At 37.5% G+C, this 25,235-nt stretch overlaps 2 protein-coding genes across 4 annotated transcripts in view; one reads left to right on the forward strand and one right to left on the reverse strand.

Moving 5' to 3' along the window:
* Positions 1-969: 969 nt before the first annotated feature.
* LOC106077856 (uncharacterized) lies at positions 970-15,163 on the reverse strand. 2 transcript variants are annotated; one of them, XM_056032853.1, is made up of 5 exons: positions 15,028-15,163; positions 7,472-7,582; positions 4,140-4,343; positions 2,560-2,648; positions 970-2,006 (listed from the first exon to the last, which is right to left on the reverse strand). In XM_056032853.1, exons 2-5 carry the CDS (start codon positions 7,547-7,549, stop codon positions 1,817-1,819), a joined length of 561 nt encoding a protein of 186 aa, XP_055888828.1. In that variant the 5' UTR covers positions 7,550-7,582; positions 15,028-15,163; the 3' UTR covers positions 970-1,816. The 2 variants fall into 2 exon arrangements, with proteins under 2 accessions (XP_055888828.1, XP_055888827.1); XM_056032852.1 differs by lacking the exon at positions 15,028-15,163 and adding an exon at positions 9,797-10,045.
* LOC106053814 (four and a half LIM domains protein 2-like) overlaps positions 13,014-25,235 on the forward strand; it is a 176,410-nt gene continuing 164,188 nt past the window's right edge. Inside the window, exon 1 of one of the 2 annotated variants that reach the window (XM_056032851.1) lies at positions 13,014-13,440. In XM_056032851.1, the coding sequence (XP_055888826.1) occupies positions 13,399-13,440 (42 nt within the window). In that variant the 5' untranslated portion in view covers positions 13,014-13,398. Of the gene's footprint in view, positions 13,441-24,285; positions 24,612-25,235 lie in introns of those variants that run through there. The other variant, XM_056032847.1, reaches the window with a different exon arrangement.

Below are 25,235 nucleotides of genomic sequence, written 5' to 3' on the forward strand. Positions count from 1 at the left end.
AAAAGAATAAGTGTTTGGAAATCTTGAATTAAAAAAAAAAAAAAGAGTTGAAAATGAACTGGAACTCTCGAACGCAGATCAACGTCTGTAGCAGTTGGGTAAAAGACTAATAGTAAAAGTAAAGTTCCCCTTTTCAGACCTTGTGGTCTAGGGGAAGATGATCTGTATCTAAGGCCCATGGTTAACGAGGGTGTCATGTGGCCATCACAACGACCAACCACCTTTTCTTTTCCCCAACTAATATTAGGTACTCATTAGAGCTGGGTAGACTCAGAGGCGCCCTAAAAATCCTAGTCTTCACCAGGATTCGAGCCTGGGACTTCGCTTCGGAAGACAAGCGCTTTACCACTCAATCACCGCGCCTTCTGGTAAAACTAATATTTAGCGCTTATATCTATACATATATGTCTCGCTGTCTCGGAAGACGATGGATGCGCCCAGACGAGTCACTGGCTTTGGTTTCGTCTTGAGACGGGGCAGAATCTGGAGTGACTTATCAAGCCAATTCTCTGTGTGTGTGCCAAATAGAGTGACCTCTCTAGTGCGAAGGAAGCCGGTGCGGTAGATTTTAAATGCTTAAGTTGTGTTCTTAGGTCCAACAACGGCTTATGATATTCCGAAATTGAGCATTTTCCTTTTAAAAAAATATACATGCGTTTTATGTGTAGGCCTTCAACAAATACGTCATGTTATTCTGATACTGCTCGATGCATAACGAGAGTATATTTGGCACATAGGGGCCGCATAAGTGTTTGTGTTTCACACAGCTCCCTTACACACCCATGCTGAAACGAGACACAAACTTCTTCCTTTCAGTTCGGCAGCCAAGAAATGTTTCATATTTACATTGTTTATTATTTCTTTTTTATTATTTTCTTTTAAAATCTCAGATAACTACTATACTATAATAAAGATCCACGTAGTTTTATGTATAAGTACTTGCAAGTATAAGACGACTAAAGCCAAAGATTGTTGTCTAATTATTTAATAGTAACAACGACAATTTTCTAAAAAAAAAATATTTAAAAAGTATAAATAGACATTCTTGTGTAATGGTCAGTGCTCACATCAAAGTTCTGCCATGTACACACACACATACTCACACAGCCATACACACATAATTACACACACAGTCACAATGATACAGTTACTCACTCAGTCACATACACACACACAGAGTTACAAAGTCACCTATACGGTCATTCACAATTCACACACGTGACTACCTTGTTCAGCAGGACGCCGTTGTGGTCAGTGTCGAAGCACCACTTGGCGGCATTCGACAGTTGGACCGAAACGATTTTCTCGGTATGACACCTATTCCGTAAGGGGGACAACCGCACGCAAGAGATGGTCTATATTGCCGAGCTTAAAAAGGAGTAGTACATAACAGCGATAAAAGATAAAAATCAGGCGTTTTTTTTTTTTTTGCTCCCTATAAACACAGAGGAAAGCAGCTGGCAGAAGATGGCCTCTGGAAGTGACAGTTGGAGAGTTCTCACGAAGGTCGTGGGAACACGTTTGAGACCCAAAGACTAGCCGAAGACAGGCGCAGAGGACGAAATGTAAACTTAGACTCCCGGCGGACAACGGCTTCGTTAGCATTAGGTATGGCAAATTATTCAGGTCGCAGGTGGGTTTGAGTGGTTAGGTGAAATACAACACTCATCCTCAATCTTCGGAATCGTCACACGCATTAAGTCACACACACACACACGCACTCTCTCTCTCTCTCTCACACACACACACATACTTTTTTCAGAACCACAAACACAAACAGACACAAACACACAAAACAACAACACCGTGTCTGGAATTAATTTATAAGACTCTCGGGGATGCCCCTGACGACGACGAAGCTACTGTGAGGAAGGTTCTCTTTCACCACCAGGACAGGGACTTTGGAGTTCTTCAAGACCTTGTCACTGACACTGCCAAATATGCTTCGCCTCAATGCACCTTGCCCTCTGGACCCGATCACAATCAGAGATGCTTCGATCTCATCTCTAGAAACAAGCAAAATATAAACAAGTATTTAAACAAATTTCCTAAGGAGAATAACTCCACATTTACAACCATATATGTCAATATTGTAGGATTTATTTCCTCTTTTCGATATTAAACAAAGTAATTAATTACCAATAATTAATATTATAAATATGGTTGATATTCTGATTGGTTCGTGTTTTGCTAGATACAATGATTGATTGTATAAAGTTTCAACTTGATCCGAGAATAGGTGTAGAAGAAATAACGTGTACAATTATCTTAGGGGGACAAACCCAACATATTTAGCCATATCTCTTAATACTAAAGTATTAATTTCCCTTATTGGTATCAGACAAAATAATTAATAGACAGTAATTAATTTGCTAATTTGTTTATTTGTTATAGATTCCGGTTTGTTAGGTAAAAAAAAAATATTTATGTAATGTTTCAACTGGAACCGATAATGGGTGTTGGAGAAATAACGTGGTACTTCAATACGCCAGGTCAGTAATGGCAACATGGCAGTACTACTAAACTGTATGGTACAAATAGGCTTATCTTACAGCTGACCTAAAGTTGAGTATTATTGACCAAGGATCCTCCCCAGTCAGACGATGGAACTCAAATTTGACACCATTGGTAGTGAACAAGTCTTTGACCTGAGGAATCAAAAGGATATCGATTAGAATACACATTCTTATTGTAAAAAAAAAAATTTTACATCATTTGTTGTTTAAATGTTTTGGATGTTCTTGCAGATTTGAAGATTAGTAAATCCAAGCTCAAATCTCCGGTAGGAAGGCGGGGATGGACGCGGGCAGGGTTCAAACCCGGGTCCATCCAGAAGACAACCCATAGCGCATACCACACTACCAGGCAGCCATCTTTAGAAGGTTTTTATGGATAGTAAATAATCTAGCTTGCACTATTTATATAGTAATTGTTGAAGACTGAACCTATAGTTTTCGAAAAATGTAACCTGCTTTGAAAGATTTACATTTTATTAGATCTAATTAGGCCTACTTATTTCGTTGGTTTTTTTTTTCGTATGTAAATAAATTATCAAAATTTTCAACTGATTTTCAAAGAAAGAATTTAGTATAGAGGTGTTTTTTTCTTTTATCGTTAATGTTATGTGTATCCATTCTCTTTTTTATTACAGAGTTTACATCAACTCATGGAGGCTGATCGGTAAAGTGCTTGGCTTCCGAACCGGGGGTCTCAAGTTCGAATCCTGGTGAAGACTGGGCAGCTCTAATGGGTAGCCTACCTGACACTAGTTGAGTTGGAGGAAAAGTAAAGACAGTTGGTCGTTGTGCTGGCCACAACACACCATCGTTAACTGTAGGCCATAGAAACCAATGACCTTTACATCATCTGCCCTATAGACTACAAGATCTGAAAGGGGAACGTTTAAACTTTTCATCAACTCTGTCTGTTTGGGTGGAATCTTTGACAGGATCAAGTTGAAATTTTGCACAAATATTCATTGACAATGAAAACTCATGAATCAATATAAAAATTAACCAATTAGTTGTAATTCATTACATTACATGATTTTCGTCCAACCAAAAAAAAAAAAAACACGCCTAAAGGCGTGAAGAAGGGCGTGGGAGATTGACGGTAAAATGACAGTAAGGCACTTTGAAATAGCCGTCTCTTTACAATGAACTCGAGTGTCGCATAATCCGGTTTTGAGTCAGTGGCCTACGAAACTAAATGGACGCTTATACACTAGATGGTTTTCTGTCATATGGCAACGAGAGATGAGCCAATCGCATAGCAGCGATTTGTTTACGATTCATCGTACAAAACAGCTAACAACAAAAATGGAATAAGTCAAAGTGTGGAATAGCTTGATACAGAACCGGAAAATCCCAAACAATGTGACAGCCACAACGATACGAAGAAAACTCGTCTGGTATTTTATGGTACGGGAAAGTCCGTGCAATGTGCAAGCAACCTTAAGCTCACACAATCCTTAAAGACTGAAGGCCCACTTATTCACACAGAGTAATGGTTTGCTACTGTAAGTACTCAGAATAAGACCCCATGGAATAGAGAACTCTTAAAACCAAATAACATGAATACTTTTAAATAGTAAATTGTTTCAGTTCTTGACAAGATTTGTTTTAGAGGGCTTCTCTGACCTTGGCATTGATCATCTGGCACTGTGCCCTGTCCTTCTGCTCCATCTCAGCCAGGACTCCAGGACTGGGGCCCAGGTCAACGGTCTGAAACTTCTTCTTGAGGAACGAGCCCAGGGAACGCTTGCGAATCTTAGAATTGACATCTTCTTCCGTTGACGACTTTTTTTTTCGGAGAAAGTCGTTGGCGACAAAACACACATGGACCTATGTAGAAAAGAAAAACAAAGCCAAAACATGATTTCGTTTGTAGACCTTATGTGATAAATGGACACCATTTTCAAGGGTACCAAAAGAACTATAAAAAATACAAGAATTAATCCTGGCAACTGTTTGATCTAGGTCTGCATACAGTCTGGAGAATTGCGTTTGCAAAGAGTAGTCTCTACCATGCTAAAAGTAAGCGTCATACTTATGAAATGGTAGTGGCGAATTCAAAGTTTATTTGGTAAGGCGCCCAGTAGTCATCCCACACTTTCCCCCACCCACACTTCCCCCTTCACACATTTCCACCGCACACGCACACTTCCCTCAATGCATTTACGCACCGATTTAGTCCTCTGGACACTTTTATTTAGAACTATTTGCAGATATGCAAGTAGTAACAAGCGAGTAAAGGTTACCAATTTCTAGTATTAGTAGCCGGTGAACTTATGCAACCACATGTGTACACGGTGTGACACTACATAGTACCAGGAAGACTAGTCGCAAAGTCATTGAAGGGTGTCAATAAAAGCCAGTTGCATGGTCACAGAAGGAGGTGAATAAAAGACAGTCATGTAGTCATAGAAAGGGGGATTAAAAAAATACCTACTGGCATAGTCATTGAAAAGGGTGACTAAAAAGCTAGTCGCATAGTCATAGAAAGAGGCAACTAGACTAAAGGAGAATCAAGAGGATTGGCCCGCATCCCAGACACAAAAGGTCATGTGTTACACTCGCTTGTGTAGGACCTCCGTCAACATAACCCACAATCTAGATCCATTTTACACAAAATACCGGAACGTTCACACATAAATCTTGTCAGGAAAGACAAATCAATCAAAATTATTTTTTTTAATGAGTTATCTCCCTTTGCTCATATGTTTAACATTTTCTAAAGATCTACACCTAATCGGTCAGGGCCGCATTAGATAAGATAATTGGAGGCCCTAGGTGGAGTGACCTTGGTGGCCCCAAATGAAATAGAAAAAAAAATTAAGGAAACCCCCCCCCCCACTAAAATACGCAATTTGTTGAAAATATAATGCACTCCAACAATAACATTGAGGACAAGTTTCGCTATTTCTTCTCTAAACAAAAATTGGTCCTGTGCAAGGCCCCTCACCGATGAGAGGCCATTGGCGGCTACCTAGCTTGCCTATGACTAAGTCCGGCCCTGACTCGGTTTACCCTGAACCGCTGTAGAAAGCGGCTCTTTTCGGGTTGATCGGGATTCGACTTTGCATTTAGTTGGCATATCCTGCCGGTGTACTATATGTTTATTTTAGGTATGCATTCGGCCCTTCGGATGGAGAGATCGGTTGTTCTTGGACTTGTTGTTTTCAAGGAGAAAACTCTTGCAGATCCAGACAACTTTTCGTTATCGCTACAAAGGTTCATCAAATAATAAAGCGCAGGAACAATGCCTCTTTCCCCTCTTCTATAATGGACGTACATTTAATCAAGAATAAACACTAGAGGCAATACTCGAATATAAAACTTCACTTTTTTTCCATAAAAAGGGAAAAAGAGGTGCGGGGGCATAATGATAAGCGATGACCATAAAACCTTTAGTTAGACGCCGCCCCATTAATATTGACAAACTGGTTTATTCCGTTGTCTAGATAGTTAAATTCGCTTTAGGGGAGAATTTTTTAACGTGCGTCTTAATTTACTAGTTGACATCTTTTCGTGCATCAAGTCTGTTGCCCTACACACCTATCTAGTTCTAGAGTAGTTTAGTGTCAATGTGTCAGTCTGTTGTCTTAGGCACCCACCTTTTTCTAATGTAGTGTAGTGTTAGTGTGTCAGTCAATTGCCCTTGTATTAGTGTGTCAGGCCATTGCCCTAGACACCCACCTTGTTAATCTAGTGTTAGTGTGTCAGCCTGTTGCCCTAGACACCCACCTTGTTATCTAGTGTTAGTGTGTCAGCCTGTTGCCCTAGACCAGGGGTCTCAAACTCATTTGGGCCACAGTGAAAAGTAACAACCATTCAGCGGGCCGCACCACAAAAAGAGAATGTTTTTTCATTAAATTTTACGAACACTACTGTCACTCCAGTTAAATGCTAAAATAAAGTTTTTATAATTATTAATTACATTTAGTGTAGTTTATTACATGCACAGGCAGTTTAGTTTACTAAAATAAGTTGACGTTGTCTCTGTCACTTATTAAAAAGCAGAAACTGTAGCTACCCAAAAAACTATAACTATAATTTCTAGGCCTACTGCAGATAGCTCGTCACTCATGTTTCTGTCCACTCAGCTGAGAGCGTTTGGCAGAGACCAGACCATCGACATTAGGACTGAAACAAGTTTTTCCCCACGGTAGCCCACACACCTGCCAATACAAGCTTCTAGTTCTTGAAACACGTCGCGTCCAGTCGTCGTTCCTTTCATGGGTAGTAAGTCCAATAGCTCTTTAACAATGTTCAAGTTTCCGTCGACCCCACGAATGATTACGGCACAGTATGCGGTGTCTGTTACACCAGTAGACTCGTCCAGTGCAATGGAATATGCTACAAAGTTTTTTGCAGCGGCAATCAGTTGCTGTTGAACATTTGACGCTGACTCGGTGATCCTGCCTGCAACTGTGTTCGCAGACCAACTTATGCCTTCGAAGAGTTTCTTTTTCTCGGGGCAGATAATTTCACACGCCTGTAGCATACACTCTTTTACAAACTGGCCTTCAGTGAATGGTCGTGATGCCATCTCGCTAACAACAAAGCTTGCCTTCACAGAATCTTTGCTTGCAGTGGGCGGACATCTCATTTACAGATGTGTCCAGTTGTAAATCATTTCACGGCTTATATGTGGTCATTATAAATTTTATCTATTTTTTTTAATTCGCGGAGGTGGCCACGGGCCACACAAAATTGTTTCGCGGGCCACAAGTGGCCCGCGGGTCACGTGTTTGAGACCCCTGCCCTAGACACTTGCCTTGTTAATCTAGTGTTAGTGTGTCAGCCTGTTGCCCTAGACACCCACCTTGTTAATCTAGTGTTAGAGTGACAGCCTGTTGCCCTTGACACTTGCCTTGCTCTAATGCAATCTAGTGTCAATGTGTCGGTCTGTTGCCCTATTCTAATGTAATCTAGTGTCAATGTGTCGGTCTGTTGCCCCAGACACCTACCGTGTTCTCTGGCTTGTGGATGTACTCGATGTAGTAATGGATGCAGTAGCTGCTGATGGAGCTGGCGTCTAGTGGCATCAGCACTGTACACGGTTTCACAGCAATGTGTGTCTGGGTAACAATAAAATAGAAATATGTGACAAATAAGTCAGAAAAAGGGAAAGAATCGAATATTTGTTTTGTTTTGCAAGGGAGAGAACAGGGAGAGAGGTATGATATGTTAGGGAGAAAAAAACGGCGTGTAGATTTGTGACAGCAAAAAAATAAGAAAACGAAATAGAATATTACTAATATTAGAGATTTTCACGATAAACTAAACAATGTCAAGGACGATAAATGGAATTTCGGAGTTGCCAACTAACTAAAAAAGAATTAAGCTATAACTTTAACAATATCTCAATGCGTAGCAGCTGATCTTCATATAGACTCTGCCTTATCAACACCTACTATGTGAGCCCAATCGTTTTGTATTATCAAATACGCTACAAGTCGGAGCGTAAAAGTCTAAAGCTTCCCCCATATTGAACTTATTTTGTGCTTAAAATAGATGAGTCAAAAAAGTGGCTTCTGCGATGCTACAAATTGCACAAATATTATATACTTTAAACAAAAAAAAACAACAAAAAAATATATGTATATTAACACTTCCTTCATTTTGAACACCGAATACACCGAAAGCTAGATAGGTCTATTGATACGCATAAAATTGAATAACATAAAAACTGCCTGCCAAAGGTTCTATCCAAGGCAAAAGACAGAGAGGAATGGAGAAAGGCAAATCTTGTGTGGAGTCCCAACCGTCCAACAGACTAAAAGATAGGTGAAGGTCGTGAAGGTGACGCATCTAAAACATAAGTATGATAAAAAAAAATAATTTTAAGACATAATAAAATGAGCATATACAATTGGTCTAAACATTTAGCTCCAAAATGTCCGACGCATAAACGGCTGCTCCAAAGAGACCACTGCGCCAAACCCGGCCAACCCAAAAACGGCTGTGCCGCAATATCCTGCTTCGCAACACGGTGATGCTTGTAGTATGAATTATAGTAGTTTATTTATTTCGGACATTACATGAATTCAGACATTCGCTGTTTTTGTGGTCATTAAATAATTATTTTAGTATGTATTATAAAACTAGCGCGCTGTATAATGTGCTTGTCCATTTTCCAATGATTCTGACCCAATTTCCTTCCATTTAGCTGTCTTTTTATGTAAGATAAACGAATTTCAAATTTGTTAGTCAGGTTGTTGTTTTTTCCTGTTACCCGGATGACTTTACCTCTTCCTAGAGTTAAGACTATATTTTTTGATTGGCTAAGTCTATACTAATGAGCCCGGCAATATTTATTCTGTTTTTGGAGCTGATTTATTTGATTCATAAGCCAAGTTTTCTAATTCCTTACAAAAAAAAAAATAATTAATACGTGTCCGAATTAAATTACGATTTTCTTACCAAAATTTATTTCGGACAGCCAGTTTTGGACATCAATGTTAATGATCTTATATTATATTTGTTCGTTTGTTGTTGTTTTTTTAAAATAGAGAATAAATGGGCAAATGTTTGGAGTGAACTTGGTACATTGAATGAAGTTAAATGCTTAGATCTAGACCTACTAGATAGATCTAGATTTATATAGAGAGAATATAGAGGATTCAGTTAGGCAAGAATGGCTATCGTAACCTGTAGGGGCCTACTATACTACAAAAGATCATAGGTATTAGAAATTTATTAAATTAATAAACAAAAAAAAAAAAAACCATTCAACACACATCTAATCATGCAAACCCCAAACATTCAACACACATAAAATAAACAAACATAAAATAAGTCTAAAAGTCGGTGCAGAAATCACTATCCCAGTGACCTAATTTTGGTAGAATAAGTGTGTTCATATTTTTATTTTTTGTGTTCATATTTATGCATAGTTTGAAAACATCGTAATGATGTCATGTGAGGGGCTATGCCAGGGGATCTTAAAATTTAAATAATGTTAATATAGAATTCAAATCTGAGTTTATTGATGCCTAAATATAGAGACTGTCCGAAATAAATTATGGTGTCCGGAATCAAATAATATGGGTCAAATGTGTCCGAATTAAATGAAAACACACGGCCTCTTTGACCTTAAATATAATACTAAATATAGGTTAGGTGTACAAATATAAGTAGTCATCCTTATTCTCCTTTAACTAAAGAAGATTTTGATACGTCATTTTCTTTTCTATGTCAAACCATTGTAAAATAATGCGCTGTCAAAGTCAAACTTTCAAATTTGGGCCTGTAGGTGTCCGAATAGCATAAACTGCTCTATGCTAACTTACAGATGAATCAATGGTAGCTCTGCGCAACGAGCCCTTCACCACGTTTGAGAAGTGGCGCGGCTGTTTCTGTAAAGAGTTGTTAGAACTCTGTATGGTGGTGAGGGACATGGCGTAGACTAGATAAGAAGTTCTAGACACTTTTAGGATAAGCACGAGACAGAGGGATAAGTCATGTGACTAGACCAGTGTTTGTTTTGGTTGGACATTAACTTGAGATCTTGTTCCTCCGAGAAACGGAAGTGTTTTGGATGTTTTTGGCTTCCGTTCAAAATAGATCTCAAACATTTCCTTTCAAAAAGATTTTTATAGTGCGTCACTGTGCGCGCACAGACCTATATATGTATATCTGTGAGTGCGTGTTTTTACATAATTAGTTGTCAGGAATTTAACTGTTCACCGCTATAAAATACTTCAAATCTTTCACAGCTATTAAATAGTTTTAATGTTTCACTGATATAAATTCATTTGAATGTTTCACTGAAATTAGTTTGAATGAATAAGTAATTTATATGTTTCACCCCAATTAAAAAGTTTGAATGTTCACCGCTATTAAATAGTTTGAACATGGAAATCTGAATGATTAACCCTATTGAAAAGTTTGAATGTTCTTAGCGCTATTAAATAGTTAAATTTTCACTAAATATTTACTAGTTTCTCTTTCTCTTAATAATTTTTTTTTACGTTCCATTATATTGCCATCACATTTTTTCATATCGGTTGTCTTTTTTTCTCGCTTTATTTTATAGCTTAAAGAACTTAAACCGGATCTTAAAATCAAAGTGCAAACAAAGAGGACATTACTGTGTTTAACCTTTAGTGTTTAAACGCTATTAATTCCTTTGAGAAGAATGACGCTCCGATAGTGAGGATTTTCCTCTAAGGCGGATAACTCTAATAGCTAGCTATTTGGTGTATCCGGTGTGCAGAAAATTAAAAATGTTGATTAGCTATGGCAGTGTTTCCCAAACTGTGTTACGCGAGACATGAGTCGGTGTTCCAAGAACTACTGGAATAATTAAATTCACGGGAATTAAACTCAATACAAAAAAAAAACGTAGTGTTCCTCCAAAAACTCAGAATGGGCGAAGTGTTCCGTTAAGGAAAATATTTGGGAAACACTGGCCTATGTAATTTAGAACGTTAAGTTTGGGCACATTGTAAAATCACAGTTCTGAGCTCTTTCATTGAAGAGTTTAATAAATTATGTTCATCAAACAAAGTATTAGGGTTTTTTAAAAAGAAATTTCTTTAAATCAAATAAGAACATAAAAACTAAAATGTTATTTAACCTTGGTTAGGCAATTAATAGAATAAACCTCCTCTGCTTGGGACCCCTCAACTCAAGAAAACATTAAGAAACTGGAACAGACACAAAATAGAGCAGTGAGATTCATAACAAACAAATATTCACATTTGACTAGAGTAACACCTTTAGTAAAATCACTAAATTTAGAAATCCTTCAGGATAGACGACACAAAAGTAAAGTAGCAATTATATATAAAACACTGAATCATAATCTTCAAATACAAAAACAAAATTTAATAAAATACTCAGAAAGACACAAAGATAAAGACACATTCCTCGTTCCATATGCTAGGACAAATTTGTACAAATGCTCCTTTTTCACTAGCGCTATTAGAGCATGGAATGAGTTGCCTGAACCAGCCAGGAAAACCAGTGACTTGGCAGAATTCAATTAATTGGTTAACATGCAATGCTAGATGCTTTGCGCGTAGGACGTAATCATATTTTTTTGATATAACGTCTGTATTATATAAGATAGGAAAATACTCAAATCTGTTTTTGCTGAGCCACATTAAGTCCATCACCGCTAAATTACAACATACACAACAACAACAAAACACAATTGTATGGTCCAATGGATCCGGCCTTATGTAGCTTCCTTATTTATGAAGAATCGACAATGTTATGCTATATTGAGAAGATCTCAGGCCACGTTATAAGCTGGCCATTGTCTATCTATCTATCTATCTATCTATCTATCTATCTATCTATCTATCTATCTATCTATCTATCTATCTATCTATCTATCTATCTATCTATCTATCTATCTATCTATCTATCTATCTGTCTGTCTGTCTGTTTGTCTATCTGTCTGTCTGTCTTTCGGGGGATAGGGCGCGGGCAGAATATCGCCCAAAGGCCGTCGATTAACGAATCACTCAACTTTTACATTCTACACCGAAAAAAAAAAATCTTAATTTTAACAAGGTACGCCCTCCCCCCCCCCCCCCGCCCCATTTCCAGATATGTTATCAACAAAATGTGCAAAGAGTTCGTTGAGGCATGTAGGGAAATTGCATGAGGTATTAGATAAATAAACATGACATGATTACAGAACACATTCAAACATCTCTCTCCACATTTTTACATCCATTTTACTGCTCCTTCTCTACCCCTCCCCCCTTCTTTTTTTTTTTTTAAATTTGCTTTTTTTTTCAATTAAATAAACAAACCGATTTTTTCCCAATCTGAAAATGCAATATCCGAGATATGCATTAGGTTATCAGGCGTTGTTAAGGTAGATAGAGTGAAAGACATATTAGTTAAATAGATAGATAGATAGATAGATAGATAGATAGATAGATAGATAGATAGATAGATAGATAGATAGATAGATAGATAGAGACAGACAGACAGACAGACAGACAGACAGACAGACAGATAGATAGATAGATAGATAGATAGATAGATAGATAGATAGATAGATAGATAGATAGATAGATAGAGACAGACAGACAGACAGACAGACAGACAGATAGACAGATAGATAGATAGATAGATAGATAGATAGATAGATAGATAGATAGATAGATAGATAGATAGAGACAGACAGACAGACAGACAGACAGACAGACAGACAGACAGATAGATAGATAGATAGATAGATAGATAGATAGATAGATAGATAGATAGACAATGACCAGCTCATTACAAGTGACCTGAGAACGTCTCAATACAGCATAACATTGTTGATAATTTGTTTTTGTTGTCGATTCCCTCCCTATCCCTCCACTACGACTCTTCTTTTTCCTCTTTTTTTTTTTTGACAGCCTCTTTCTGATATCGACCCGAAATAGCGCGCTGTGTATTCAAACATGTCCTGTGGCCTAGTCTGCGAAGCACGTGCTGGCATGGGGGTTTCCTAATGGAACAGCAGTGCAGTAAAATAGATCCAGTACCAAACATTTCGCATCGTCTCCTCATTGTTGCTAAGATTAATTCGTACTTTCTTGTTTATGTGCCTAGCTAAACATTATGTACAGTGAGTTGATTGATAGTCTTAACCAGGAAGTTCCTACTTTCTTTTTAAAAGCTCGCCATTTTCGTCTGGAGTGTTTACAAAAATAGAATTTTTCTCAACGAAAAAAAAAACAACATAAATTGTAACATGTAGAGCTATAGATCTAAGTGATTTTTCAAGGGAGGTAAGGCTTACTTTCAAAGATCAGAAGCAGACGTGGAATATATTCATCAAAAGGACGGGGGCTATGTGAACATTCTGGACAGAGTTTCACCAGGATTACATCCGCTTGTTGACCGGTTGAACAGCAGCAGACGTGAAAGGCTTGACGTAGAGATGAACAAGATTTACGGCACGGTGCCCAAAAAGCCTAAAGTTGTAAGTTGAAAGACGTACAATTTTTTTGTTCCACCAGGGGCGTATCGGTGTCGCGCTGAGTAGGTTTGGCGGAGGGCTTTATTATGTTTTGAAACATTTTCCAATGCTTACGCATTATGCGGCATACCTTACGTAACCTAATTAAAGATAATAGAGCTAGGCCTACGTGTAATAATTTAGCTAACCTCTGTTTTAGTCTTTAGGTGATATCACTTACACCATTATTCGTTTTAGTTGTTAGGTAAAGTTACCAACAATACTTATTTCTGAGCTAATTGAAGACACCATCATTTGTTAACTCGAGGTCACTGTTACTAATGACATTTATGGGTGAGTTTAAATGTGTGTACGACGTATTTTTTTATTTTTTTTTTAGTAAAAAAAAAAACGGTTTAAATTTGTAAAAAAAATGTTTAGATGTTAAGTGAATTTTTAAAGAACAGAATTAAATTCCTTTTCAGTATTTTCATTATCTGCTCTTCCTTTCTTTTAAAATGTGTACACGCCAGCACTTCAAATCTTTCTCTCTTAACAGTGTACACTTTTAGCACGTGTAGAGTGAAGGGGCACTTCGTTTCCGTTTAGTTACAGAAGCAGGTGTTTCTCATCAGGTCGACTGCATTTCAAAATGGAAATAAATGTCAGTTCAATTTGATGGACGATTGCCATCTATCAATACACATGCCGTGCTGTTGATTTGCGTTTTTGAAAAGCTATCAATACACAGGCCGTGCTGTTGATTTGAGTATTTTTAAAAGCTATCAATACACAGGCCGTGCTTTTGGTTTGCGCTTTCAGTAAGGATGTATAAGTAAAGTAAAAAAGTTCCCCTTTCAGACCTTGCGCTCTATGGGGCAGATGATGTAAAGGTAATCTGTTTCTGTGGCCTACGGTTAACGAGGGTGTCATGTGGCCAGCACAACGACCAACGATATTTACTTTTCCTCAACTAATGTCAGTTAAGCTCAAAAAAATTTCAAAAAAATTAAAATCTGTCTTCACCAGGATTCGAACCGTGCATATCGGTTCGGAAGCCAAGCGCTTTACCATTCGGCCACCGCGCCCCCAGTAAGTATAAACCTTAGTTATTGCTTTTGAAAGTAAATGGACGAGCTTTTTTATAGGTACATATTATTCTATTGTAAATTATAGTCTTATTTATAATTGTCCGAAGGTTTGAGTCCAAGACAGAACTCTAATCAATTAAATGTACAAGTACTGTGTAATTATCAAGCATTAGATCTTTAAAAATAGCGTAAGAACAGTAGGGCCCTCCACAAAAATCTTGCCCAGTTTCATTTTCTTAATTCCGACACCGAGTGAGCAGTAGCTTCATCTTGTTGACATGTGTTGTTGACGGTCGTTGACTTGTAGCACCAGACTGCTGGTAGACAACTAACAACGCTCTAGGCGTATTATATTCTAACTTATAAAACTAGAAATAACTTGAATAAACTCTTTGTGAGCAAAACTATAGAAAAAAAGTGTAATTACAATATAGACAAATTCAACTTGAGATGAAATTCAATAAAGGCATTAGACTTTAGTAATAACATAAAATGGTATTTTGAACAAAATATAACTCACGATAAAAGCACGTCTTTACACTCTGGCATCCTGGAGTCGTCTGGCGTACTTAACAAGGCTTACCACAGCATCGCGTATCTTGCATCATTCTACAAGACTATCATTAAATTAATGCTTTCTCTCTCTCTCTCTCTCTCTTTTTACAACTAACAATGGGTGCTCCCTTTCTGAATACCCCTAGGAAACTAACACACACACATTCCCTAACTTCTAACACCATCACATGCCCGATTTTGTTTTTATTAAACCTGTCCAATGAAAGCGCCGCCTGACAGTCAATAGGATTGTTTCTGACTGAGGATTTCGTTTGCTGATATCGTTGCATGCCATCTCTGGGAAAAGATCGGCCGATAGTCAAGCTATCTCAAACAAAATACGTAATTTTCTTCTGGCGTCTATGTAACATAAACTTATAAATGTCTTATAAACGTATGGTTACTCCTTTGCTTATGATGAGTGGCGTATTAGAGTTTGATATTGACCTTTACTTTAACGGGTTTTTAATTCAACTTGTTTAAGGTAAACCAACAGTGAATTGAAAACGTAGAAATCAGATGTTTAGATAATAAAATACAATTTTATCATATGCTAAATATTTTAATGGGAAACATAGGCCCCTATCTATATAAATTGTTAGTCATTAGCTTCATACTTATTATAAACAAGGAACTTAAAAATTCCATAAAAACATTAATAGATTGATATCTATAACCATAAACAGCAAACTCTTTTGGTATATTAGGAGTAGGGCCTACAGAATTTAAGAAGTGTTTATAATCTGTGAATTTTTAAAGGTCTACGATACTATTTTTGTAACTCCAAACGAATTTCTAATTTCCGTTTTATTTTTTTCCTAATCTGTCCCAACCTGTGTCCACATTATTTCTCCGACACCGATTCTTGGATCAAGCTGAAACTTCGCACAATTATTCATTGACATAGAGAAGACATCAATCAATAAAATAAAAACTAACCAATCAGACATTTTATTAGTGGTAGTTCATTATTTTATGTTTAATAGCAACAATGGAAACTAATACTTCAGTAGTCACAGAAATGGCTTAATTTGTTGGGTTTACTCCCCTTAATTATTGTTAACGTTCTTTTTCCTTCACGCATTCTCCGATTAAAGAGATACTTAAACAATTATTTAACATAACATGAATCCATAAACAGAGAACTTGTACATTATTGGTAGATATAGTTTTAAGGACGAAGTTATTCTCCTTTAGATAAGCTTTTTTTTTTGTTTTTTAAGGATTTAAAAAAAATATTTTGCTTGTTTTTTTCCTACTTTTTTTTTTCATTTTTCCGATTTCCTCATACCGCTCCAACATTTCACCCTATCGCTTCCTCTTCTTTGACTGTGTTATTGTATTTTACTGCTTTAAAAAAAGATATACCGGATCTTAAAAATCAAAATGTAAACAAAAAGCAAATTGCTGAGTTAAACATTTATCGTGCAAATTACCAATAAGCACAGCGTGCCAGTGTTCTAATAGTGGCTGAAAATGATTCAAAGCCTATTGGAACGCATTCAGACATTCTTCCTGGTTACAGAAATTTATTTAAGTTTTTTTTTTTTTTTAAATTCCCAGAAGGGGTATATTACCTGGTCTACTTGGGGTAACAACAACTGTGGGGCACCTGTTGATGCACGCGAGTTTAGTGATGCTCTCAAGTTAGAAACCAGGACGCTCTCTGGCATGAGAGTGGAGTGGTATGTCAGCGGCATTATATCAACAAATGCATCACAGCGCTGGCTTTGTGTCCTATCGCCGAAAGAAAAAGTGCGCTGTTTTAAAATCACTCCGCGTTGGAGGATTTTTCACAAGAGACAGAGGGGAACTCTTTAACAAAGTACGCTATATGAATTATTTTTTTTCAAGGTTTGGTTTCAGACTGGCATTGTGTCATTAACACACACACACGCACCTACACACAACACAAACACAGGGCACTCGCTTATTTACTCACACTTACTTGAATGCTAACGTAAACATTTTTTTCTCTTTAAGTTTCTAAGAATGACATGATTTAAGCATTGCAAGATGTATCTATTTGTATACCCAAAAATCTCAGCTGTCCGTTGTGAGAGAGTTAATAAGGACATTAACCCTTTAAAGATATCATGTACTTATCAATGATAAAAAAAAAACTTCTACTTAAAAATTATTTTTAGCGCCCTTCGTAAGAAAGCCGCTATTGACTTTGTGCTGTCTGTTTGTCCGTCACTTGTAGATCTCAAGGTCTAGAAGGCTATTGAAAATAGTCAGTTCATCGTTGACTTTGTCCTTTACTTTATTGTTCTCTTAAATAAATGTAACTGCAGCTTAACGTTTTCTTCTGTTTTTTTTTTTGTTGTTGTTGTTTTGTTTTTTTGTTAAGGGGGTAAATTACACACAAAGATTGCCCAGAGCTGTATAGTCATAGAGTAACTCTAGTATCATCACAGGGGAAATAATCACATCGTTTTGCCTTTCGCCACCCCCCCCCCCCCCCAAAAAAAAAAAAAAGGCAATATAAAGACTGTATTTAAGGTTTTGCGCATGCATCTTAAAATTGTAAAAACATAATTTAGCAATTTTTGTAAATCTAAGGCTTAAAAAAAAAGGTATGTCACCCTAGTTGAGTAAAAGGTATTATGTGAGCTCGACTGGCCTTCAGGGGCCACCCACGAGTTTGAAACATAGCACAAACTCCCAATATTATTTTGCTCTATTTAGTTTTGTCTCTATCTATCTGTATCTCACATTGACATATAGATTCGATGGCACTCGACAGTTGCGCATGCGAGAGGAGTTATAACTAAATTACTGTGTTATTCCATTGCAGCTTAATCTCTGAAAGTATATGTTCCTTTTTTAGTGGTCTTTTTTTTTATTTCTATGCTTATCATTTTATATTTATTTATCTACCGCCCTCTTAGTAGTAGAAATAATCTTCTAAAACATGTTCAGGGCCTCATACGCGGTCTCTATGACAGATGATATAAAAATCATCTGTTTATGTGGCCCACTGTTAACGAGGGTGAGTGTGACCAGCACAATGCCTTTACTTTTCCCTAACTAATATCAGGTAGCTATTAGAAAGATCCCGAAATTAAACATGCCAGTCTTCACCAAGATTCGAACCTTCGACCGACGGCTCCGAGGCCAAAGCTTTACTATTCAGCCTCCTCGCCTCCCGACCTATATTTGTAATAATTATTATTATTGTTGTTGTTATTATTGCTTAACAGCACGTCTTCCGTGCTCATTGCTGTCGGACGTTTCGGACTTTTCATAAGAAGAGGAGAAAAGAATTACGTCCTTACCCAAACCTTCTGTGGGACGGCAGGGTGTGACATTGGGTGGGTTTGAACACTGGACAGCATGCCACACAACCAGGAAGCCCTTCTTTTGTGGACATGTGGGGTGTGTATGGGGGATACAGGGAGACCTGTGCTGGCTTTCGGCAGCTCACGCAAACTAAGCTCAACTCGAAATCTCAAATTTTAAAATTCCTAGTCTGTATCAGGATTTGAACTCGAGTCCTCTCGGGTAGCCTGTGTGTTTTTCCCCTCAGCCACACCTCCATTATCATTATTCGTCGAGCTTCGTTAGAGTGAAACAAAACTCATTGTAGTCCCTTTATCAGTGCCCAGTGAGAACTTTTCAGGTGACGTGGCATGTCTGCAGCAGTACCGCCCTCTGACAGGCAACTAGAATCTTAAGGGCCTTGAGGGTGTCTGTGAGGTCAGTTGTCACTATTCCCTCAGTTGATATACAATTTATAAATACAGGGTGTATTGTTATTTAGATAACTTCCATAACCGCTTAATTTCCAAGCTTAGGTTCCCATATTTTCTTTGTTTTTCACCATTTCAGTTTTCCTGATATTATGGGATAGTGGTACGACGACGTCATTGATTTTCCTTTTTTTTTGTCAAATAAACAGCAGAATGGTGTTTTAGTTGAAACCAAATACAAATATTACTGCGCAATCCGTTGATTAAAGCAACCCACAGTTGTCCAGGCCTTCAACAGGAGCCGTAAAATTTGGTCTTTGTATTACAGTTATAATTGATAACTGTTGTTATTTGATCAAGTTATTCTACTTCACTTCGTGTTTCCATGGTCGCACGGGGGCTCTGTGGACCCCGTGTGGAGGAGCGTTTTATCCCTGTGGATCGATAGCTTTGTGAGCCGTGTGTGCAATTTATTGCCCAGGGTAAGAACGTGGCTTCATCACCATTATTTTAACGCTGGGCATTTTTGTCTGGGTCAAATAAAAACATGATGACAGAATGGAATGTACATTCTTTTAAACTCTTGTTTATTTTACAATTTATTTATTTGTAATGAACGAATGATATCGCAAACTGAGGCGATGTTAAAATGGGTAGTTGGAGTTTTAGTTGGAAACATTTCAGAAAGACAAACAAGGGAGATAATCAAAAAGTCTAAAAATATCTCAGAAATCGATACAAACTGTTAAATGTGAGCATTTCTCTCCCTTTCTTCAAATTAAATAAATATTCTTGTTTTGTGGTGTAATGTTCACAATAATTGAGTTAAAACTTATTTTATAAGGGTAGTAAAGAAAGAGCAAATTTGGTAATCACATAGAGCCTATTAGTAGCGCCTTGTTTCATTTGCTGGAATGTTTCATAACCACTATTACTTAACAAACGTATTCTACTATTCCATATGGCCGCAAGGAGGACCCGTGGACCTCGTGTGGAGAGTCAAATTAAGAAAAAAAAACTGACTTCCTAATTTGAATTTATAGAAGAGGCTTGAAATCCCATATTCCCATGCTGATGGAAAAGAAAAAAAAGAGTACCTGTATATTACATTTAATGTTCCTTTGTTTAGAAAAACAAAATTATTTAATATGCATATTTTAGTCACAAACAAAGGAAAATGTTTAGGGTCTACGCCATGTAGTAAATGCGGAGCTGCTGTTGTATATTACGAGTGCACTATAAGCAGACACTTTGAAAACAAGACAGTGTTGCCAATTGATTTAAAGTATTGTCGGTACAAATGTGAAAAAAAAATCAAAACATAAAAAAAAGTAAAGTTGCTGACCAGTCGAAGTATAGACGTTTTTCTCTATCGTGGGGGCCCCTTTCTAAGGGAGTCGCCTGGCAGTAGCTCCGCCTGTCCTTGGAGAGACGCTAAGGCGATGGTGAGAGGCTAGTTGCTATAAAGTAAAAAAAAAATCTCAAAGCTTTGACATTTCATTAAAGTGTTAATTAAAGAAACTTTTAACTATTGACATAATTAACGCGTGATATACTAAGGTCAAAGATAACGCAACAGATACATAAACGATACTATGGGGTAAAAAAACGAAACCCATCGTTAATTCCTAAGTGATGAGTAATATGTTTCTATTTTTTAAATCAATGCAGATCAATGCAGATCAGCCCTTACGTTATTTGCTACAAAGAATAGATTAAATTTAAAAACTTGGCACCTGTTTCGGCTATTGAAGTAATAAATTGTATTGAAGTAATAAATTGTAATAGTTTTATTGTAATAATATCTTTCATGAGCCCATCATTTATTTTTTCTGTTGAATTCAACTTCATATTTTATCAATGGACATGATATTTGTTTACAAATACTGCAGTTATGTGGCATCTTTTTCTAAACCTTTGGCTGTGTGGTAAAGCGTTTGGCTTCCAAAGCGGTAAATCCAGGATTGGAATATGCTTACGACATGCGTATCACGATTTGTGCTCTTCTGAAATGATAGTCCAGCGAAAGTATGTCTATACATCTGTCTTGAACGTTGGGGGCGGAGATTTATCTGAGGCTGGAAAGTACATAAATTAGGGTTTCATATAAATGTAGGCGATTAATTATAATTATCTTTTTTTTTTTTTGTAAAATAATTACAGTTTTAAATTTTTAAGTCTACGATTTATATATAATATATTGCTTCATATACCTAAGCATAAAGAGATAATTGTAACACCTGCGTCAGATGAAGGCCTAAATTTTTCAAACAGAGGTTTCATTGTCTGCTACCTGAATAGTGCAGGTGTATATCATTTAGTTATTTGCATTTCAAAATTGCGGAGGCGCTGTGGGTGAGTGGTATAGCGCTTGGCTTCCGAACCTGGGTCCCGGGTTCAACTTCTGGTGAGGACTATAATTTCGGATCCTTAGGGTGCCTTCTGAGTACACCCAGCTCTAATGGGTACCTGGCATTAGTTAGGGAAAAAGTAAAGGCGATTGGTCGTTGAGCAGGCCATATGACACCTTCGTTAACCGTAGGCCACAGAAACAGATGACCTTAATTAACATCACCTACCCTATAGATCACGAGGTCTGAAAGGGGAACTTTTTACCTTTCAACTCAAAATTGGATACTTTAACACTCATTTGAACATCAACATATTGTTTTAATCTTTATATGTTACTAGCCGGACATTACCCACGGCCTGCTGGCTTTTGTTTGTGTTTACTAATGTAGTGGATTGGATTTAGATGTTTGTTAAACTTAGCTAATGATCCTTTCAAGTTTTTCTCTTTGGCCACGAAAATAAATGTAGTTTTGCGAAAATGGGTTTACCCGTTAAGCCGATACATTCATATCTATTAAAAACGAAAGGAGCGCGAGATGAACAGGATATAAAATACATTTGTTAAATGAATGTTATTATAAAGTACGTCAAGACGTCTAAATTCGCCGATATAAGGAACGAATTTATGTGAAAATGCTTTTGAAACACAAATTTGAAGGTTAATTTTATTAGATAATGAAATCAATAGACTATATTTTGTATTTTCATGTGTCAAAGTAAAAAAACTATATGTGCAAAATGTAGTTTTAAAAATTATATCTACATCTAGATCCTTTCGATCTTCTCTCTTGTAAAAATGTAAACATGGTAAACATGGCCTAGATCAATGAAATAGTAATACTTTCATAGAGTTGAGCAACTTTTTTTTTTTAGTGTCTTAAGTTTGTTTTAGGGCTACCATACATACGTTACGGTTCCAGTTAGTATCCTAGGCACATTTCAGCCAAGTTTTATCAAGAATAATCAAACGGTTTTGATTTCTATGCGGGACATACATACATACATACACCTTACTTTCTTCTTTATAGTATAGATATCACATCTTAAATATATTAGGCTATACAATTGAATTGAAAATAAAAATTAATATAAAATATTTATGTGTGTGTGATAAGTTGTATTGAAAATACCATGACGTGGCCTATCCAAGCCTCTTGGGCCCGAGTTTAAAAATATGATGGCGCCCTTTTTTTTCAAAAACTCGAATGTTGAGTAAAACAAACATAAATAAATAAATGGAGTCCTACTGTAGGCTTGTGTTTACAAAAACATATCGATACATATATATCAACTTTAACTACCAACTTTAACTACCAACTTTAACTACCTGAGATGAACTCCAATTGGTGGCAAGGCTGGAAGGATCAGTCCTCCCGTAGAGCCTTGGCGAGAAACTCTGCTGTTAGGCGTAGTGCCTTCAAGCTCCCATACAGGTCAAGTGACTCTGCAGACAAACTACCCCTACTGTACCTACTCTTGCAAGAGATGCGTCACTGTTTCCACCGACTCTCCACAGTGTCGGTAACGGGCATCAAAATTTGTCCGGAACCGGGCAAAATAAGCACCAACAGGGCAGTGCCCCGTTCTACACTGCGCAATGATAGATTATTCCGACCTTTTTAGCCTCCACCATGGATCTTCGCGGTCGGGCGACGCAAATGCTGCCAGACTCCACTTTAACTACCAACTTTAACTACCAACTTTAACTACCAACTTGAACTAAGAATGGGAGATTGTCACTATAAACTAAACAATGTCAAGGACTCAAGTTTAAACTTTAATGTTGCCAACTAAAAGCTACAAACGGAAGAGCTGAAAAGATTTGATTCTGTACAAATATTGCCCTTGGTTCAACACTTGCTTCATTTTGAACACCGGATACACCAAATACATTTGCTATTTATAGATTTTCCGACTGGATGAAAATCCCCGTTAGTACCATAACATTTAAATTCAGTTTCGACTTCTGACAAGTAAAAGTGTCTTGACATTCATTGTTGTTAGGTCTTCTGGAAGTAACAAACTATTGTCTGCTGTTCTATAATGTCTTATACTTTTTGCCATCTTTTGTCTGAATGGACGGGCCCGCCAATGAAAGAGGTTCTGGCTAGGGCAAGGGACTGGGGGTGGGGGGGGGGGGAGACGGTCGACAAATCTTGCGTGGCGCCCCAGCGGTCCAGCAGACCAAGGGATAGGTAAAAGGTAAAGGTAAAATCTTTTGTCTGGTTTTCCTTGCTGAGAATAACCTTCACCTGAAGTTTTAATGTCAATTCTTACATTCAACATCCATCCATCCCAGAGGCGCTACAGCCTATGGAGGGCCCTGGCCTGCTTTAGCACATCTCTCCATTCTGATCTATCCTGGGCTTTACGTCTCCATGCTCGGACTTTCATCTGTTGTAGATCTGCCCTACGTTATCCACCCATCCCAGAGGCGCTACAGCCTATGGAGGGCCCTCGCCTGCTTTAACACCTCTCTCCATTCTGATCATGTGATTTACGTCTCCATGCCCGGACTTTCAGCTGTTGTAGATCTGCCTCTACATCATCAAGCCACCCTACTTGATGTCTGCCTTTGGGGCACCTGCCTTTTGGTTTTTGATCTTTCAGTCAACACAATCTTTTTATTATTTTCTTTTTAATTGAATGACCCATGGGGGCTCATATTAGTCAGTTGCTTGTACGAAATGAATCCTACTCGAAACTGTTACAACGCCCCTGGTTAAAGAAGACCCCCCCCCCCCCGCCCATGTCTAGGCCCTCTAGGCTATGCGGGTCTATGCGTTGCCACGGTAATCGCCATTTATATTTCAAAACATTGTCATAAAAGTCTTTAAGTAGATTATGAAGAATTGACTTCAATATATTTCAGTTAACCATAACGACCTTTCACCCCCTCTCACTCCCCGCTCTCCCCTCCTTATAAATAAAAAAACAATAAACAAACAAACAAAAAACAATTTAACCTATTTGTAACCAGTACACTGACAGTCACCTATACACCTGGACGTCTAGGGAACGTAACATTAGAGGCAAAGCAGGTAAGACGTGGGCCCACACAAATCGTGCCTTTTTTTTTTCTTCTAGGCCTACCTTCTACCTATCGTGCAATTTCGTTCACTCTCTCCCTCTCTCTCTCTCTTTTTTTTTTTTCGTGGACCATTGCGCGCGACACGCACCCACGTACACACATCCACAATCATCTGTACCTACCGATTTGCGACAAGTTTTGAACAACATAAACAAGGTCCGAGTGGATATGTAGATCTACCTGTTACACCCGCCTGTGTTGTGCTAACGACTGTGTATTGTTATAGCCTACTCATTGTTATAGATTCAAGTGTTGTTAGAATTGCTGTTTAAGATTGTTTATCTTCATCGTAAGTGTTTTTCTATTAGTTGCATTCTTACGAAAATGGATAATGTCATAAATTCAGAGATTATTACACGAGAGATAAATGGAGTTATGGAGACCGATGTGGATTCTATTGAAGTCACGCCGGTAAGTTACTTACGTAGTCTAAATACTACAGGATAGGAATCTATATATATAAATCTCAAACGCGTGGTCTGTTCCGGTTTGAAACAAAAAACAGACGAGTAGACCAATACAAAACAATAACATTACTAGATCTAGTTTTTGGTAGTCGTGTGGTGTGCGCTTCGGTGGTCTACAGTTCGAACATTTGCCCGCAACTAACCTCTGACGTCTTGCATAACGTTTGGGGCTAGGACGTAGTAATATTTATTTCTGAAGTAACGTCTGAAACATGTAAAACAAATATTAATTCACTCACTCATTGTACGAAGTTTTATTTACAAACCAAAATGTGTTATTGACCTGTATAGTCTACACCTCCTTTTTTTTATCGAATTATAAATGTAACAAGACTACTATGTGTAACCTGTGGTTAAAAGCTAGTTTCTTTACTCTTTATCTCCGTAATTATTTTTCCACATTCTGACAGAATTGTTCATTTTTCACATGTGCACATTCTCTACCCTGGTATGATTGAACAAGAGTTGAACATCAATAACATTTTTGTTTGTGATCAGAAAACGTTACTTTGGGTATATACTTATAGGGAAATGCATCCTTATTTTATATAACACAAATTGAAGTTTA

Source organism: Biomphalaria glabrata, chromosome 6 (genome assembly GCF_947242115.1).
Source record: "Biomphalaria glabrata chromosome 6, xgBioGlab47.1, whole genome shotgun sequence".
NCBI lineage: Eukaryota > Metazoa > Mollusca > Gastropoda > Planorbidae > Biomphalaria > Biomphalaria glabrata.